At 36.7% G+C, this 17,241-nt stretch overlaps 2 protein-coding genes across 3 annotated transcripts in view; both read right to left on the reverse strand.

The window, feature by feature from the left end:
- Window positions 1-3,024: 3,024 nt before the first annotated feature.
- The window catches only part of LOC120434737 (C-type lectin domain family 4 member M-like), a 43,234-nt gene continuing 29,017 nt past the window's right edge, over window positions 3,025-17,241 (reverse strand). The window contains exon 6 of one of the 2 annotated variants that reach the window (XM_039603057.1): window positions 3,025-3,531. In XM_039603057.1, the coding sequence (XP_039458991.1) occupies window positions 3,381-3,531 (151 nt within the window). In that variant the 3' untranslated portion in view covers window positions 3,025-3,380. The remainder of the gene's footprint in view (window positions 3,532-17,241) is intronic. The other variant, XM_039603055.1, reaches the window with a different exon arrangement.
- Window positions 13,614-16,651, reverse strand: LOC120434735 (C-type lectin domain family 4 member M-like). The gene is made up of 6 exons (XM_039603053.1): window positions 16,431-16,651; window positions 16,077-16,184; window positions 15,668-15,928; window positions 15,415-15,575; window positions 15,081-15,343; window positions 13,614-14,890 (listed from the first exon to the last, which is right to left on the reverse strand). The coding sequence occupies exons 1-6, from the start codon at window positions 16,573-16,575 to the stop codon at window positions 14,740-14,742; spliced, it is 1,089 nt and encodes a 362-aa protein (XP_039458987.1). The 5' UTR covers window positions 16,576-16,651; the 3' UTR covers window positions 13,614-14,739.

Genomic DNA, 17,241 nt, shown 5'->3' on the forward strand with positions numbered 1-17,241 from the left:
GATTTGGACAAGAAATTTATAATTTAGTGATGATAAATTGTTATAACGGGTTTATATGTTATGCTAAATCTAAGTATGTTAAAGTGCTTAAAGGGGAACATTATTGTATGCAAATTGTGTGGCTTTTAACAAGATTTTCTGTGATTTAGCAGGTGAAATTATGTCAGTTGACCTCGGACTCTCAGGACGCTGTGGAATCTGAGGCCAACCACTAGATATGATGTGGGGAAAATGAACAGAGAGAGTGATTTTAAGTCTGATTTCAGACTATGTAAGTATTAATTAAACCAAGAGTAGGGCAAAACATTTGTGGCCCTGAAGTTCTAATCTCCATAACATATAGATAGATTAATAAGCAAAATTTTCTGTGTTTAAGATCTTTGGGGTTGTTATTTGAGTGATGGGTGGATTATGTCAGTTAGGTTTGGGTTGTTTCCTTATTTTAATAGAGGGAGTTTTATTAAACATGGACATGTCTAGAATTGGGCCCTTTAAAATTGTAACAGTGCACTTAGAAAAACCTGTCAGGTGATTTTGTTTTGTGTTTTGATGAGCTAATAATCAGCTCTCTTTTTCTCATTTTTGTTCTGAAGCAGGCCTGGAAGAAAGTGAACTAACAGCGCTGATAAAATTCTCGGGAGAATAAAGCTAAGGTGGGCTTTTTCAGATTAGAATTGGCTGAAGAGAAGGCCTCCTGTGGGGACCTGGAGTTCCGGTCTAAAAGGATTGCGGCGTGTCAATCCACACTAAAATGATAGACAAGTGTTTTTCTTTGGAGTGAATGCGTGTGAATGACTGGACTGTGACTGGACTGACAACTGAACCAACGTTAGCTTGAATAAAGAGGGTCAAATAATTGACTAAGTTGGGGAGAGAAAGGGGATGCTTTGTTTTGCTTTTGTCATAAGCAGGACGAGTGGAAGACTTAATTCTGGGGAGGCTGATTTTTGAGTTGCTTTGAGAAAATTTTTGTTCTACTGACTGGGGTTAGATTATGGTATTACATTATATTGTTGGGTGAAGGCCAAATGCTAAAGGGGAAACATTTTTTGATATAACTCGGGTTACCATTAACTGAAGAAACACATGACTGATAACTGTTTTGTTTTAAGTTTTCTTTGTTATAACACAGATTGGATCATAAAGGGGGAGAGTTGAGTATGAAATGTAAAGTACAGGTTTTTGTTTCCAGGAAGTTCCAAGGATGCAGGGTGGAGCGAGGAGTTCGAGAAGATATGACATGATGATTAAATTGATTTCATTCCTTAAACACAGGTTTTCAGGGTCGGAGCGAAATACCTGAGAGGAGGATTGCTGAGGTGTTTGGAGAGATGATATGACTAACCTTTTTTCCCTTTAATTTCTTAAGCCTGGGTGACGTATTTTGAGTTTTATTTGGACACACATGTGAAGTCCAAATAAAAAGGGGGGATTTAAATGAGTTTTAGGATCATTTAATGACATTTTGGGGTTTTTGATAATTTAGATATGGTAGCGCTGAGGCAGAAATTGTTATTTTTAAGTAAAGGATTAAAATGAACTCAATTCGGTTTAGAAGATAAAATGCTGTGTTCATAAGAAGCTGTACACCAAACTTAAAGGGAATTGCGGGACACTTTGAATAAAAGACATGCTTTGGGGAGAAAAGTATATTTCCCAAGTCAAGATTTTACGACAAGAAAATGTTTGATTTCTTTTTGATTTTTAGAATAAGTTGTTATAATGTGGGCTTTAAAAAACAGATATTAAATAGATTTATTTCTAGGGTAGAGGAGAGAGCTTCTTACGAGGATGTTAAAAGTGTCGCTGACCCAAATGAAGAGGAGTTTCGCTTGTAACTAAACCGTGTGACATGTAAAATATAGAAATAACACATGCTGCTCCACATGAGCCATATTATATAAAAGGCAGTTACAGAATAACGAACGCCTGTCGAGGTGACCAAGGTTTCTTGCTTTAAAGCAGGAGCAGAGTAGGGAAAGCATATATTTTGGTTAAGTCTGATAAAGTAGAATTAGAAGGTAGTGTTACATTGGGGTTTAATTTGAAATAAGGGGCTTTATGATCATGGTAGGACCTGGTGGGAGCTTGTTTTGGTTATGATAAAATTTACGCATAAATAATTGCTTGTATGCTTAAACTTAATTGATTGAAAATGTTTGTTTTCTGTTTGATGTTTTAGTAGAATGAGCGGTCATAATGATTTTCTTGAGATCTATTGTGAAAAGGTGACACAAGGGTCAATGTAAAAACAAAAAGCTTGTAGACATACATAACATGAAGGTTCACTTGTAGGTGAGAGTTAAGACACATTTTGCTTGGAAACTTTTGCACTTGCAACAGTTTTTTAATGCACGCTTACGGACACAAATATTACGTAGATTGATTTGTGGGGTAGAGGTGAAAAACATTTCGCTTTGTTTTTGCTTAGCAAGCAGTGATGGTGTGATGGATAAGCAGGCCCTGAGTACAGGACGTGCTTGAGATGATCAGATAAGAGAGAAGAGAGCAAGCAACAGGAAGCACCTGAAGGGACGCGAAAGCGGTGCTTTAAGTTTGTTAAAGGTGTTAAAGTGTTGTTTACTGAGATGGGTAATATTGGAAATTATATATAAGTAAAAGTCAAAAAACACTGTTTTCCCTCTGCAGATGTGCTCTCTCTTTATTTAGATTGTTGCTGACATTTAGGAACCGGATGTCTTAGAAATTGTTTTTCAAAAGTTGTGATTTTTAGAGGAACATATTCTAACTCTTTTAAAGAAGTGAACTGATAAAATCATGCGCTGTACACGTGATGGACAGCAGCTACTCTGTCAGGCCTAAAATGAATAACAGGAAGCAGCCACAAAATTCACTTATTATCCCTCTGATGCTCACCATAAACATGCTTTATCTCATTTCTAAATGATGCAGTAACCCAGTTATTTGAAGTCTTATATAATCCAAATACTCCAGAAATATTCCAGAAATTAGTCTTCCAAAATATTTTCTACAGTTAAAAATACTGACTAACAGAAACAGGTTATTAAAGCTGCAGTTTTAATTGTTACCAGGCACAAGTGTTTATTAATGTGTTCATCAGCAGATGAGGTGTAAACAGACATACTGGTATAATATTGTGTTAATAATGTAAAACACTGTAAGTCTGTATATATTTTAAATGAAGAATTTACTGTTTTATTGCTGTAGCTAAATACAGGGTACACACATGGGCAAAACAGTTTTAAACAGCAGTTTACTTTATATAAATGTGCTGAATAATGCTTTTTCATGTTAGCTGTAAGATTTACTAATATGCTAAAAAGTTTCTTAAATGCTTACAGAGATTTATGTGATAGAAACGTGCTTATGTAAGATTGTGATGCATTATTGCAGAAATTTTAGCTCAGTTGTTTTGTTGCTTTTTCACAAATCCATTTCATTTGGGCATCACATTTAACGTCGTTCCAGCTCTTGTAGAAGTTTGCTTTGGGATACAACGCTGCACAGTCCTCATTGTTGATATCATTTGGCTCTCCATCGTTCCAGTACCTGAAGCAAATGACAAGTCACACTGCTGAGACAGGATTTCCTTTCACGGGATCCACATTAATCGTTATTCACCTTTTATCTTATTCATGTAATTTATCCTTCAGGAGGACAAACACAACTGACTGCTGATTTACTCAAGTTTCACCGTGTGTATCGTTTAATCAGGCCTCCTCCTGACATTCTTTTGTTATTTCAAAAATGATTACCTTGATATTAATTGTGTTTTAACTTTTGTACAGTTCTTTGTGGCGTTTTTGTCTTTAAAAAGAACTATATAAACTTTACTTTACTTACTTTTCATTCTTAATGTGAAATTTCCAGCAAATTTTACATTACACGCTACATTAAATTTAAAGACGCACAGTATTCAAAGACCAAGAAGAAGTTTTTGTATATCTGTATGTGGAGAATGGACTAATTGTGCAATTAAAGCTAAATGAAAACATAAAAAAGTAGAAGTATGAATGTATATGTTCATCCGTTGTATTCTATTTAACCAATTTAGCGTAGCAGGGGGACTGGAGCCTATCCCAGCCACCGTAGGGCGAAAGGCCGGGTACACCCTGTTAGCTGTAATAATGTAGATCGTTGTTTTGCTTCGTGCATTGCATATTGCATTACATATGTATGTGTATATATAGATGCATATGTCTATGTATGCATATATGTGCATATATGTCATTGCTGTATGTATAGATGATATCGAGCTGATAATTTTAATAATTTTAATTGCATCAAAAGGGATTGGATTAAATAAGTTCATAACGCCTCCTAACTCATCCTAGCAGGTAAAATAAGCTGTGTAGTGTTGTTGGAGACATCTCAATGTACAGTACAGTTTTGTTGCTTATGTTTATATTTCTTCATGTTTGAAATGAAAGCAGTCATTTTAAATGACACTAAACTCTTACCCTTCAGCAAGTAATGTTCCATCCCACCACTTCCAAGTCCCTTCCTCATGGACGTCTCTCAGTCCGATCCAGAAGCCCATTGGGGATGAGGCGTATCTTGACGATCTATTGTTCTGCTTAGCCAATCCAGAAACTCAGGGTCTCTGTGAGGCATCCAAGGTCTCACACGGTGAGGAAAGGAAGGCTCCCAGACCAGGTCACGAGTTTGTCTCCGGGCAGCTTGATGATTTAACAAATAATTGACTGTTGAGTTCTAACAAAAAAAGAAACAAAACCAAAAATTAATTTTCAGAAATCTGCATGAACACCGCTGCACAGAAATACTAACAAACCTCTTCATCTTGGCTGTCTATGATTATAAGATCTCCTCCTGCAGCTGACAGAAATCTCTGGATTCCTTCCATGTTTTGAATTCATTTGATTTCAAGGGGAAGTAGTAACATACAGAGTTCATTAAAATCCATCCTGCAGGACAGTGTTTGCAGCCATCGCCTGTTTCCAAAAAATAATACCACCATTATAGAAAATGATGAAACAAATCATTATGCTTTTACAATTTTATCATATACATAAATAATGAAACAGGCCTTACTAAGCATTGATAAGCGTGTTTTCATGGTTTCAATTTCCTTTGTAACTTTTTCAATCTGACTTTTATAGTCATTGCTTCGTTTCGTCTGGTGTTCAAGCTCCCAGTTGGTTTGTGTCTGACGGCTCATCTCGCTGTCCAGCTGCTTCCTGGCATCCTTCATGGTTTCCACTGCAGTCTTGTAAGTGTCCTGGAGGTCAACCAGCTCTTTGCTGATGCGTTCGGTATCATCGAGCGAGAGGTGAGAATCTGTGAGTTTGTTATCTGCAAGTGTTGAATACTGTTACTTTTCTTATTCTTTAGTAACAATATTATAAATCAGGTGGTTTGACAACATTGTACATCATCAGTTTTATTTAGAAATGTTATTGTAAATTTCCAAGATTTGTACAAATCATTGTAGCAGCAGTACAATGAATCATTAAGCAGGCTGACAGTAAATTACTCGCCTCAGTACATTTAATCATTATGTCCATGTTGTAGCACATAGAAATGTTTAGTCACAGACAGACACATTTTCCCTGTAACTGTGCCTTCGCTCTATCTTTTGTTGAAAATGTGATTTATGTAATGCTTTTGCCTAATAGTAAACAGAAATATTTGTGTTTTTCAACATCCTTAGAAATGTTGCTCAACAGCTGTCACCAAATGGAGCACTCTAAACTCTGCACTGGAAAAATATCCTTTACTTCACCTGTGATCACACACTTTGGTTTTCCAGTGCAAACGAAGCTGGCAGAGGAAAGTAAACAAGAGCAACCAAAAAGCCCCAAATTTTTAAAATTTCTTTCTGTTCCTCTTTTTTTCTCTGAACACATCCTGACCAGGCTGAATGAGACGGGGGAAGTAAACAGCGATACATTCACCCAGAGTGCTGATGTTCCTGTATGAACTGAAAAACTTTGAACATCCAAGAAAAAGCTGAGGTTATTTTCTTTACAGCTCATATGGATCTTGATTGACTGAACATTCAGACTTTATTCTGGACTTTGCTACAGGAGAGAGGTACCAACATGTGTGAGCACATGTACACACACACAGCATCTCACTTCATGCTTGCCCTTCCCTAGACTCTTGTGTCACTCAGCAGTTTGTCGTATTATTGTCTTATTTGTTGAAATTTAGGGTCCATGAGCACAAGCAGGGATTTTTACTTGACCTCATTTTCAGAGGCCTCGCTAATATTTAATGGTCGTGAAATATGTCAAACTTTTCTCCATCCCTAAAGTTAAACAGCTGAGAGCATCTTTAGCACAGCAGAGAAAAAGATGTGCACCATCAACCGGAGTTTAAATGGTGTCACTGCTTAGGTTTTTTTTTTTTAATAGAAAATGAACACGAAAACCCCAAGTGTGGACACGGGTCCTTGTGCCTTAGCTGCTGATGAAAAGTTTTCATCAGAAGAAACACTTCTAATTGTACTTTGCGCCTCACTGTCTTTGAAAGGCAAGCGTAGACAAAACAAATCCAGTAGATGCAGTCTATCTGGAAGTTTGGGATAGTAATCTGTCTTTTTTGTTTTAATGTTTTATTCTGTGTTTTATTTATTTATTATATGGGGGGGAAAGTCCTGTCAGCCTTGTGCTGAGAGGGCTGCAGTCATCGATCTTTCTTATTCTAATAAACCCAAATTACAGGATCACTGATCTGTTCAGTTTTATTCATTGAGCACCGCTTAGCTGTCAACAACTCTGATCTCAAGTCACTTCATATTGTAAGGTAGAGATCCTACAGTGTTAATCTAGGATAAACTAGTCTCGGCTTCATTGATGAAGTAAATGCAATGATTCAACAGACAAGAATAGAAACTACAGCTTAACAATTTGGCTGATGCAAAGAAACACGAGGCAGTGATTCTAGCTTAAATGTACTCTGGATATTGTTAAATATTCTTACATTTTTTGTTAATGTTTGCCAGGTATCCTGTTTAAAGACAACACTTTGAAGTCACTTCCATGTCTTTACATGAGGACAAACTCATTTCAAGCAAAAATACAAAAGCTCAAATTTTAAAGATTGTAAATTATTTTGTTCATCGATTGTTTAGTCATTTTATGAGGAGATGGATGCTGACATATTTTAGTACAGTTTTGGAATTGACGAGAATAAAAAGGAAAGAATAAAAACCAATTTTGTTTTGTACTAAAAAAACAGAAGGTGTTCTGGCAGAAAAATTATCAGGACTTTTTTCAGTTTTTCTTAAGTTTTTTTTTTTTTTTTTTTTACAGTTTAGAGATTTTTTGTTTGTTTGTTTGTTTTTGGTTTTGGACTATTGGCAAAGTTTGATAACCATTTGCTAAATTGCAAAAAAGACATGATTTAATAATGAAAACATTTCTGTGCACTCCTGTAACTCATAATGACTTACAGTGGATCCCCAGGCCAATATTCAGTATCAGAAGAACAGCAGCAAGAAGCGCCAGGCACACTGCAGCCAGTCTGTGGCGTCTCCCAGGACTCATAGTGAACATGGACACTAAACAGGCAGAACATTATCAATTTTCAACTTAGAGGCAGGTAACACACATATAACTTGGTTGAAGCTTTAAAGGAATAAAATGTGATCATTTTAGAACTTAATATTACTGTTTACTAGTAATTTATTTAACATCTGCTCTGTACTCTTTATTTATGATTAGAAAAATCCTGTTAGAGCATGTAAACCTTACACGTAGTTGTCTCAGATCATCAAGTCCTGTCATTATATCTTAACTCTGTAAAACCTACTTCAATCAAAAGAATCAGAAACCTGACTATGGGAGTGCAATGAATAAAAATTTGAATTATTATACCTTGTATCCTGTTAGACTGATGGTACGGAGGATACTCTTCCTTGTGCAAATCGTCTTCATAGACAAGTGTCTGAAAACCACCATTTGTCTCCTCCATCCTCACTGTTCAGTCTAAATCAGTCATATGTCAGTGCATTTAAGCAACAATCTGTCACAGATCGTGACGCCTACTGCTGAGGTCATCAACAATCAGTTCTAGTGAAATCTGCTGTCTGTAAAAACAAAGAGGGAAGTCCATCCATCCATCCATTTTCTTCTGCTTATCAGGGGCGGGTCATGGGGGCAGCAGCCCATGCAGAGAAGCCCAGACTTCCCTCTCCCGGCCACCTCCTCCAGCTTGTCCGGGGAACACACAAGGTGTTCCCAGGCCAGCCGAGAGATATAATCTCTCCAGTGTGTCCTGGGTCTGCCCGGGATCCTCCCGGTGACACATGCCCGAAAATCTCACCCAGGAGGCATCCTTGTCAGATGCCTGAACCACCTCAACTGGCTCCTTTCGATGTGGAGGAGCAGTGGCTCTACTCTGAGCCCCTCCCGAAAGGCTGAACTATTCTCACCCTAAAGAGCTGATCCAGTGTTCCACGACCAGGACGAAAACTGCATTGTTCCTCCTGCATCTGAGGTTCGACTAACGGATAGACTCTCCTCTCCAGCACACTGGCATAGACTTTCCCAGGGAGGCTGAGGAGGGTGATTCCCCTGTAGTTGGAACACACCCTCTGGTCCCCCCTCTTAAAAATGGGGACCACCACCCCGGTCTGCCAGTCCAGGGGTACTGCCCCTGATCTCCACGCAACATTGTAGAGGCGTGTCAACGGAAGACATGCCAGTGGGATTGAGGAGATTGAGGAGATCCTCCAAGTATTCCTCCACCGCCCAACAATTTTCCCAGTCGAAATCAGCAGCACTCCACCCACACTATACAGAGGTGGAGTTAGTGCAGGTAAAACACCGCTTTCCCCTCCTGAGTCACCTGACGGTTTGCCAGAATCTCTTCGAGGCAGTCTGAAAGTCTTTTTACATGGCCTGTCTGAACTCCTCCCACACCGAGTTTTTGCTTCAGCCATTCCACTTGGCATGTCAGTACCTACCAGCTGCTTCCAGAGTCCCACAGGATAACCAAGCCCGGTAGGGCTCCTTGTCCAGCTTCCCTCTTCAAAGAGGGAAGTGATAGATGTTATTAATGTGTAGGCGCCACAATTACTTTCCAGATACATGGGATCTATGTCTGCTGATCTCTTTGAGAGATTTCAAAGAATTTGTCCAAATCACAGCTGAACGAACCCTCGTCAGTGTTAGGTTCACTTTATTTATATAATAAAATGTCACAACAACAGTTGCTTCAAGGCACTTTATATTGTAAGGTAAAGACCACCACGATAATAAGAGAAACTCCAACAATCATATGACCCCCCTAAGACAACAATGCTTTGCATAAACTACATAAATTAAATATACCATTAGCATTAGAGAATGCTGAAAACTTGCTAAACATTATATACTTAGCATAAAAGAAACAAAAATGCAACCCAAGTTTTTTTAGTTGAGACCGAATCCATTGTGCTGATTAAGGAAACAATCTTTTTTTTGTTGCTACATTAGTGTCTAGATTTTCTCATTTTCTGTTCCTATTCTGAATAAACCACCAGGATGTTCAAAACCTTCTACATTTTATCATTTTTCATATAAGAATTCTCCAGTGACTTTTTACACTTTTAATCATTTCTTCATTTTGAAAACAATTGATCAGTGTGACCAGGTTGTAGCATTGCTTTCAGTATGAAGAGGCTGGATGGTATGCAGATACCTGCAGTGTTTGGTTCTGTAAGAACAATGAAAAGTAAAGTAGTGAGAATGAACTGCATAGCTTTCAGAGAAGACTTTGAACTATGAGTTTTTACTATGAGGTATAAACAGACAAAACATTAAAACATTGGGGCAGTAATGTAGAACAGTATGTCTCTATAGAAGATTATAAACAATATACCCAAGCACTGTCCTATAAATTAATACAGTGTATAAATGTTAACTGAAAGATTTGTTAGGTTATAATTTATTAAATATGTACAAAAATCAAGTTTGGTACCTCTACCCCAGAGGCCTGGGAGACTGAGGGACTGATTTAATTTTACAAACATCAGTGAAAACATTACGGAGAAGCTTCATGGAATATTACATTCAAATGTACTTTAATCATGAAAAACAAGGACTTTTCAAACTGAAATGAAGGTTAGCTTAATGTTAAGTAATACATCCCATTTTCTCTTTTCACTCTGATTAAACCAAGTTGGCACGTTTCCATAAACAGTGAACATTTGGGTGTAGCACTGCCTTCAACTTTTATCAGTCATCATAAATCATCATAACATTTAGATTTTGTTCCAAAAAAGGCATTTAGTATTTGTATGGTAGTTTAAAAATATGAACAGCTCCCTCATTTAATGTGATTAAACAATGAATTACACAATGCGCTTGTTAAGATATTTACCAGTGAAAGAGAGAGAGAGGAACTGGTAAATTCTTAAAGTTACAGATTTAGGGGCCTTCACCCAGGACTTGGTCAACAATTGAATGACTCTATAAAATATCTACATATATATATCTATAAAAGAGTCTTTGGATGCACTAGTGAAGCTCTGAGGTGTGCTGGATTTGTCAATAGAAACAAGTCATCTGACTGGCAGAGAGAATGTCTTCATGAAAAAAGTCCACTCGCTTTCTTTCCAAGCTCTTTGGAACAGACAGCTTATTGTAAGTATCTTCTAAACAGCTTTGCACTGATAAATGTTTCTGTAGATTAATGTAGAAATACATTAAAGCATCATAGTCAAGAGAACAGAGGAAAGCACTGCCCTCTGCTGGGAGTAAGGGAAAACACTTTTACTGACGGTTGGATCAACATCCTGAGTTTGGTGCCAAACGCATCATTAAATAGGGAACAAGATCATTGAGTGAGGGCACACTGACAACAACAACCTAGCATTATATTTTCTGCACAGCTGTCTTCATGATGCTAATATGTACTCATATAGAGATAATAGCTTTATTTTATAGTATAAAAAAATAAAATCATCACTGTTTAAGACAATATTAACATTTTATTGAGCAGAATGAAGGACAGGGTGAAGAGAAGTAATATCTCCATATGAGGCTCTCAGTAAGCTAATATGCCTTGTAGACATATTCATATACATGAATGCATTTTAAGGATTTACATGAATAAAGAATAAACCATACAGTGAAACAGTGAGCCTCTTTAGAAATGTTTAATTTGAAACAGGACAGAACGATTATATTAAAAATAAAAATAACAGCTGCTGTTGTGAAGCAGAGGCTCCTCTGGTGGGCTTTGAGGTGACGAGGACCTTCGACTTGTTCCTGACCAGGAGTGGGCATTCCACCCTTTTCCTGCTGAGGACCACTCTGGGTTACACCTCAGACCCTCAAATATATGAATGTTATTAGATGGATTTTAATTGTGTTCTTATGTAACTGCCATAAGTTTTCAACAATGGCTTTAAAAGAGTTAAGGAGGATGGCACACACATCTTCTTGATAAAAGAGTGAATCAAATCCACCATTAAAATTACAACCAGTAGTCGATATCAGTCACATGCATATCTGGCAAGACACTTTGCTGTGTCGACACAACTCACTGCTGATTCATTCTTAATCACTGAATTCCAGTTCAAACTTTTATCAGTGACAGAAGTGAATCGAAAATAAAAGTAAAGTAATCTCTGGTGTAACCTTTAATTTGATGATACACAAGATCCTAATATGCTGACTTTCTATAAGAAATCAAGGAATGTGCCCAAGTCTAGTCAATTCTATAGTGCTGCATAATCAATGATCAGTCATTTAAAATAATTATCATACATGATTAGATTTAAAGGCTATTTGTGTGCCTTGAAACTTCTTCTGTAAACTCAGTGCTCTGCTTTTAAGATTTAACAGTCAGCTGCACTTGAAAGATTTTAAGTGTGACATACAGAAAATGGGATCAATCTTCATGGAAACAAGAAGTTTATAGTAAAATAGTGCAAGAGTTCTAGCCCGTGACCTTGACAAAGTTCCCTGAGTTAAAATAAGGCACTACTGCTGAGCTGAATGATAAATTCCTTTTAGTTCAATTCTAGTTAGAATTTTTTTTTAAAAGAAGTGAAAATATCGATGCATGTACGACATGTACTTTCTACAGATAAGATGTAGTAAATATCCTCACTTTTCCAAAAGAAATGAAGCCCAAGTTTAGCGCTGGTTCATTATGTTAATGTTAAAATGAATTGTTGTCATGTGCCATGAATTCAGACGTACCCCAAGTTTCCTCTCCTCCCTGAGCAACATCTGGAGTTTGGTTGCTGTTTGGTTTGCTCTTGTGCACCTAACACTGCATCCACCAACTCTTCATGCACCGCTGACAGTTACATTGTGAGTTTGAGTTTCTTTGATCAACCTTTTATTATCTTTGATTATCATTTATATCTACACCTGTCATTCTGTCATGGCTGTGTGGCCCAGTTTTGACAAAATCAAGTAAAGTAAGCACAGCAAAGGCCATTTTCATGGTCCAAGGATCCTTCTTCTGTGCTGTATAATTATAATAAAATACAATGATTACAGATGGTCCACTTTGGGTACAGCACAGTGCAGCTGTCCCTGTTCTGCAGGTACTCTGGTTCTGGTTCTGCAGGTCTAAATACATGTTTGTTGGGTTTGGTGATTTTAAATTTGCTGTGGGTGTGAATATGAGTGTGAAGGGTTTTTCCTCTTTATGTCACTCCTCTTATGGACTGGAAACCTGTGAAGGGTGTACATTGATTTACAGAATCACATTGATTTCTTTATAGTGTCCCTTTTTTTGTCTTTGCCCATGAAAACTGGACAGGTTTCTTAGCAAAATCAAATTCAGTTCATAGAAGTTTTCTGTGCTGCCTACAAATTCCAGCGACCCCAACCATCCATATTTATTTTTTTCACAGGGTCTTGCTTGAATTTTCTTTCACACATCAGTTATCCTGATGCTTCCTGACAAGAAGTTTGAGCCAGTGCCCATATTTGTAATGCTTACTGTACACATGTGGTTGACATTAAAATAAAAATGTCACCATACTGTTTAGTAATACTGCGATTATTTCTTTGTAAATCTATTTTATGAGTACTGGTTTACTGGATTTCACCATATTGTTCAAAATGCACTTTACTAGTCCACTCAGAAATTAGTTTAAGATGATCAAAAATTCAAGTTATTACAAATGTTCAGATTTTCTTTACTTCTGCAAATGTGTACTCCTGTTTTTTTGATAGTTTTTTCAGATTGCTTCGTGATTTCTGGAATTTTAATTGTTTAGCTGATAAAACTGCAGTTTGAACAGTAATCAGATATAACTGTTGATAACTGTAATTGTCAAAAGCTGCAACTGGAGGTAGGTTCAAGTGTTCAGGTAAAAATTGTAAATCAGTGTATATTATAAATAAACAATATACTGTATATAAGCTGGGGTTATCTAATATTTTCCATTGGATAATAAAATTTTATATGAGATGATGTTGATGAAGTTTGTCACAGTGATGAAATTCGCACAGCTTTTGTTCCCAATCATGCATTTTTTTTATTTGAACACCCCCACCCCTCCCCGAAATTAGTCTAACATGTTTGCGTTTATTCAAAAACTTTTTAAAGGTTACACATTTAATGCTTTTTTGTTTTTATGTACAAAAAAGATGACAATAAAATTATTACATTTTTAACAAATCCATGACCATTTTTTAAAAATTATTTATTTTTCAGTATTCAGATGATTTAGTTTAGTTTATTACTAACTAATAGTTATTTTAATGGTTCAAGAGCAAATGTAAACATTACTTTACCATACTTACATGCTGTATAATACATATCGTATTACTTCAGGCATAAGGTTAAATTATTTGTTTTGTGCAGCAGACTGTAGTGCCCGCCAGAGTAAATCAATTATAGTTATCATTTATGTGCAAATTAAAATAAAGAAATTTGCTATAGAAAAGAAGTTTTCAGGTTAAGTTGTTGTGCTAACTAATAGGTATGCCCTCACTGTCATCTGTTGGGATTTTATTTTGAAAGGACATTTCCTGTTATGTTGCAAGATGATAAAGTTGCACAACAACCTGCTCCTGAACACAGTCTAAGACCAAGGAGATTGTTGTGGATTTCAGGATTTTGTGTCCTTCTATCGATGTTTTACTGAGAGCATTCAGCATTGCCAAGGAAAACACTTCGGGGGATTGTCAAGACTGCCCAGGTGATCACTGGCTGTGCACTGGAAGTGCACCACTCTCACTGTCTCAGGAAAGCAGGAAGTATCATAATAGACCCCTCACACCTCGCTCATAATCTGTTCCAACTGCTGCCATCAGGCAAAAGATACAAGAGCACCAGAACAAAGACTAATAGACTAAATAGCAGTTTCTACCCTGTAGTTGTTAGGGCTTTGAATTACAAGTAATCACCTACAATTAACGCGACAAATACTATTCAATGGACAATCTGTGCAATAGTGTTTATGTGAAGTAGGGTTCTATTTATTATTACTGAATGACTGTTCTACTTTTTTTATACTTCTTTGGTAATTATATTTAAACTTTCTTCTCTTGACACCGCAGGCACTGCACTTCATTTTTTTTAATACTTGTTACAATTAGAATAAAGATATTCTGATTCTGAGTGTATACACAGTTGAATAGTGGATTTGTAAAGCGCTTTGAGGGTTTCGAAAAGCGCTATATGCAATCCATTATTATTATTATAAAGAAAAAACATATTATAAACAACTGTTTATTTTATATACCATCTATATTTTATATAGGTGTTGTACTGTATTATATACAGATATTTGTGTTATAGTAGCATGCACATATGTAAAATTGTATTACAGATATTTTAGCTCATGGATTTTGGTGCTTTTTCACAAATCCATTTCATTTGGGTGTCACATCTAACATCGTTCCAGCTCTTGAAGAAGTTTGCTTTGGGATACAACGCTGCACAGTCCTCATTGCTGACATCATTTGGCTCTCCATCGTTCCAGTACCTGAAGCAAATGGCAGGTTACTCTGCAGGGATGGTATTTGCTTTTATTCAACCCACACTGCTCATCTTTTATTGACATTCATGTTAATTCTTAATGACAAGAATCGTGTTAATAAGACACCATTTTCTAAATATACAACACACCGCTGATTTACCCAAGATTCACAGTGTGCAACATATTTCACTCTTACCCCTCAGTAAGAAATGTTCCATCCCACCATTTCCAAGTGCCTTCCTCTTGGACATCACTCAGTCCGATCCAGAAAGCCTTTGGGGATTTTGGATTTGACTGAGGCATCATCCCAGAGGCATCTTCATAATAATCTGAGTAGTCGTGTATCATGGAGTGGTCTATATAACTCATGTAATGTTCAAAGGTGGGTTGGTCACTGAATAGGTCGCCGGTCTGCAGCGGGGCATCTTGATGATTCATCAGATAATTTACTGTCAAGTTCTAACAATTAAATAAATCAATAAATAGACAAATATCTGCATGAAAACTGCTGCACAGAAATATTAACAAACCTCTTCATCTCGGCTGTCTATGATTATAAGATCTCCTCCCTGCAGCTGACAGAAATCTCTGGATTCCTTCCATGTTTTGATTTCATTTGATTTCAAGGGGAAGTAGTAACATACAGAGTTCATTAAAATCCATCCTGCAGGACAGTGTTTGCAGCCATCGCCTGTTTCCAAAAGAAAATACCACCATTATTAAACAGTATAATCACTACTCTTACAATTTTATGATGAATAAAAATAGTAAAACAGGCCTTACTAAGCATTGGTAAGTATGATCTCATGGTTTCAATTTCCTTTGTGATTTTTTCTATCTGACTTTTATAGTCATTGCTTCTTTTTGTCTGGTGTTCAAGCTCCCAGCTGGTTAGTTTCTGATGGCTTATATTACTGTTCAGCCTCTTCTTGGTACTTTTCATTCTTTCTACTGCAGTCTTGTAAGTATCCTGGAGGTCGATGAGCTCTTTACTGATGCGTTCAGTATCATCAAGTGTGAAGTAAGTATCTGTGAGCTTGTTGTCTGCAAGTGTTTCAGACAATTTTAGACAATAACCACGTACACATTTTGTTCTCTGTGTTCTAAGACAATGGCTGGTAAAGTCCAAAAAGAGCTCATTATTTCACAGTGAAAATGATTTTGTGCACTAGACATATTCTATCCGACTTACAGTGAACTCCCAGGCCAATATTAAGTATCAGGAGAACAGCAGCAAGAAGTAACAGACTCACTGCAGTCAGTCTGTAATGTCTCACAGACCTCACACTGAACATGGACACTAAACAAAGAGGAAATTAAGTGATTGTTACAACTTAACTGTTGGAACAGCATGAAACTATACAAACAATAACTTGTGGCTTGTTTTATAAAGACGTAATGTAACTTAATGTGACTAAGTTAGATTTATATATGATCTATCAAATTATTCTTACTTGTTCTATGAGTGATGTTTCAAACATTTGAATAAAACAATCATTTGAATAATCAGAAAACTGGCTATAAAAGTACATTAACCTTTTTATACCTTGGTTCCTGATAGACTGAAGGTAAGGAGGATGATCTTCATCATGCAGGTCTTCTTCACACGTGACTGTCTCAATTCCACTATGGAAATCACTATGTTGTTCTCTCCCTGCATCCATTCTCAGTGTTCGGTCGAAATCTGTCATGTGCTGGTGGTTTGAGCAGGAACGTGGAAGAATGCTACCCTATTTCAACACAGCCTGGTACTGCTGGCCTGTTAATCATTCACTTCCAGTTAAGTTGTGAAAAAGAGAAGTGACTAAAAGGGAGACAAATCTTTCATACATCTAGATGTGCCCTTTAGTTTCCTGATCAGGAGGATATGAATATGCTGATCGCTCTAAAAAATGTTGAAACATGAACACAGGCTATGCTGAGTAACAATGCAGTGATTCATAATATATCATTTTGATTTGTTTATTATGATAAAAGTTTTGCAAACAATTTTTCTGGTGCAACATCTGAACACACATAACGAGTGCTGTGAAGTTTCAGTTTCATCAATGAAATATTTGATTAAGATATATTTTTGAACATTGCTTCTTTCCACCCATTTTTACCTCAGAGGAAAAGTTTGAGTAAAACCAATAACCAGATGAGACAATGACTTATTATCAATATCCCAAAAACCATGACAGATAAAGACCTGAAAATGCCATTGCCTGCTCTTAGCACGTGCAAATTAATCATTTCTTTAATTTGGGATGCATATATCAAAAACTTTCTAATTAAAATAAAATTCAAGGTGTCCCATATTTGAGCACACGGTAATAAAAACCTTCATATTGCAAAAGACAATTGGTGCCAATGTA

Source organism: Oreochromis aureus, linkage group 19, assembly GCF_013358895.1.
Source record: "Oreochromis aureus strain Israel breed Guangdong linkage group 19, ZZ_aureus, whole genome shotgun sequence".
Lineage (NCBI taxonomy): Eukaryota > Metazoa > Chordata > Actinopteri > Cichliformes > Cichlidae > Oreochromis > Oreochromis aureus.

Coding starts and splice junctions, on each gene's coding strand:
- LOC120434735 (XM_039603053.1), bottom strand. CDS start 16,575: ATGACAGATTTCGACCGAACACTGAGAATGGATGCAGGGAGAGAACAA. Junction 15,576..15,667: donor ATCATACTTACCAATGCTTA/GTAAGGCCTGTT, acceptor TTTTGGAAACAG/GCGATGGCTGCAAACACTGT. Junction 15,344..15,414: donor TAGACAGCCGAGATGAAGAG/GTTTGTTAATAT, acceptor TTTAATTGTTAG/AACTTGACAGTAAATTATCT.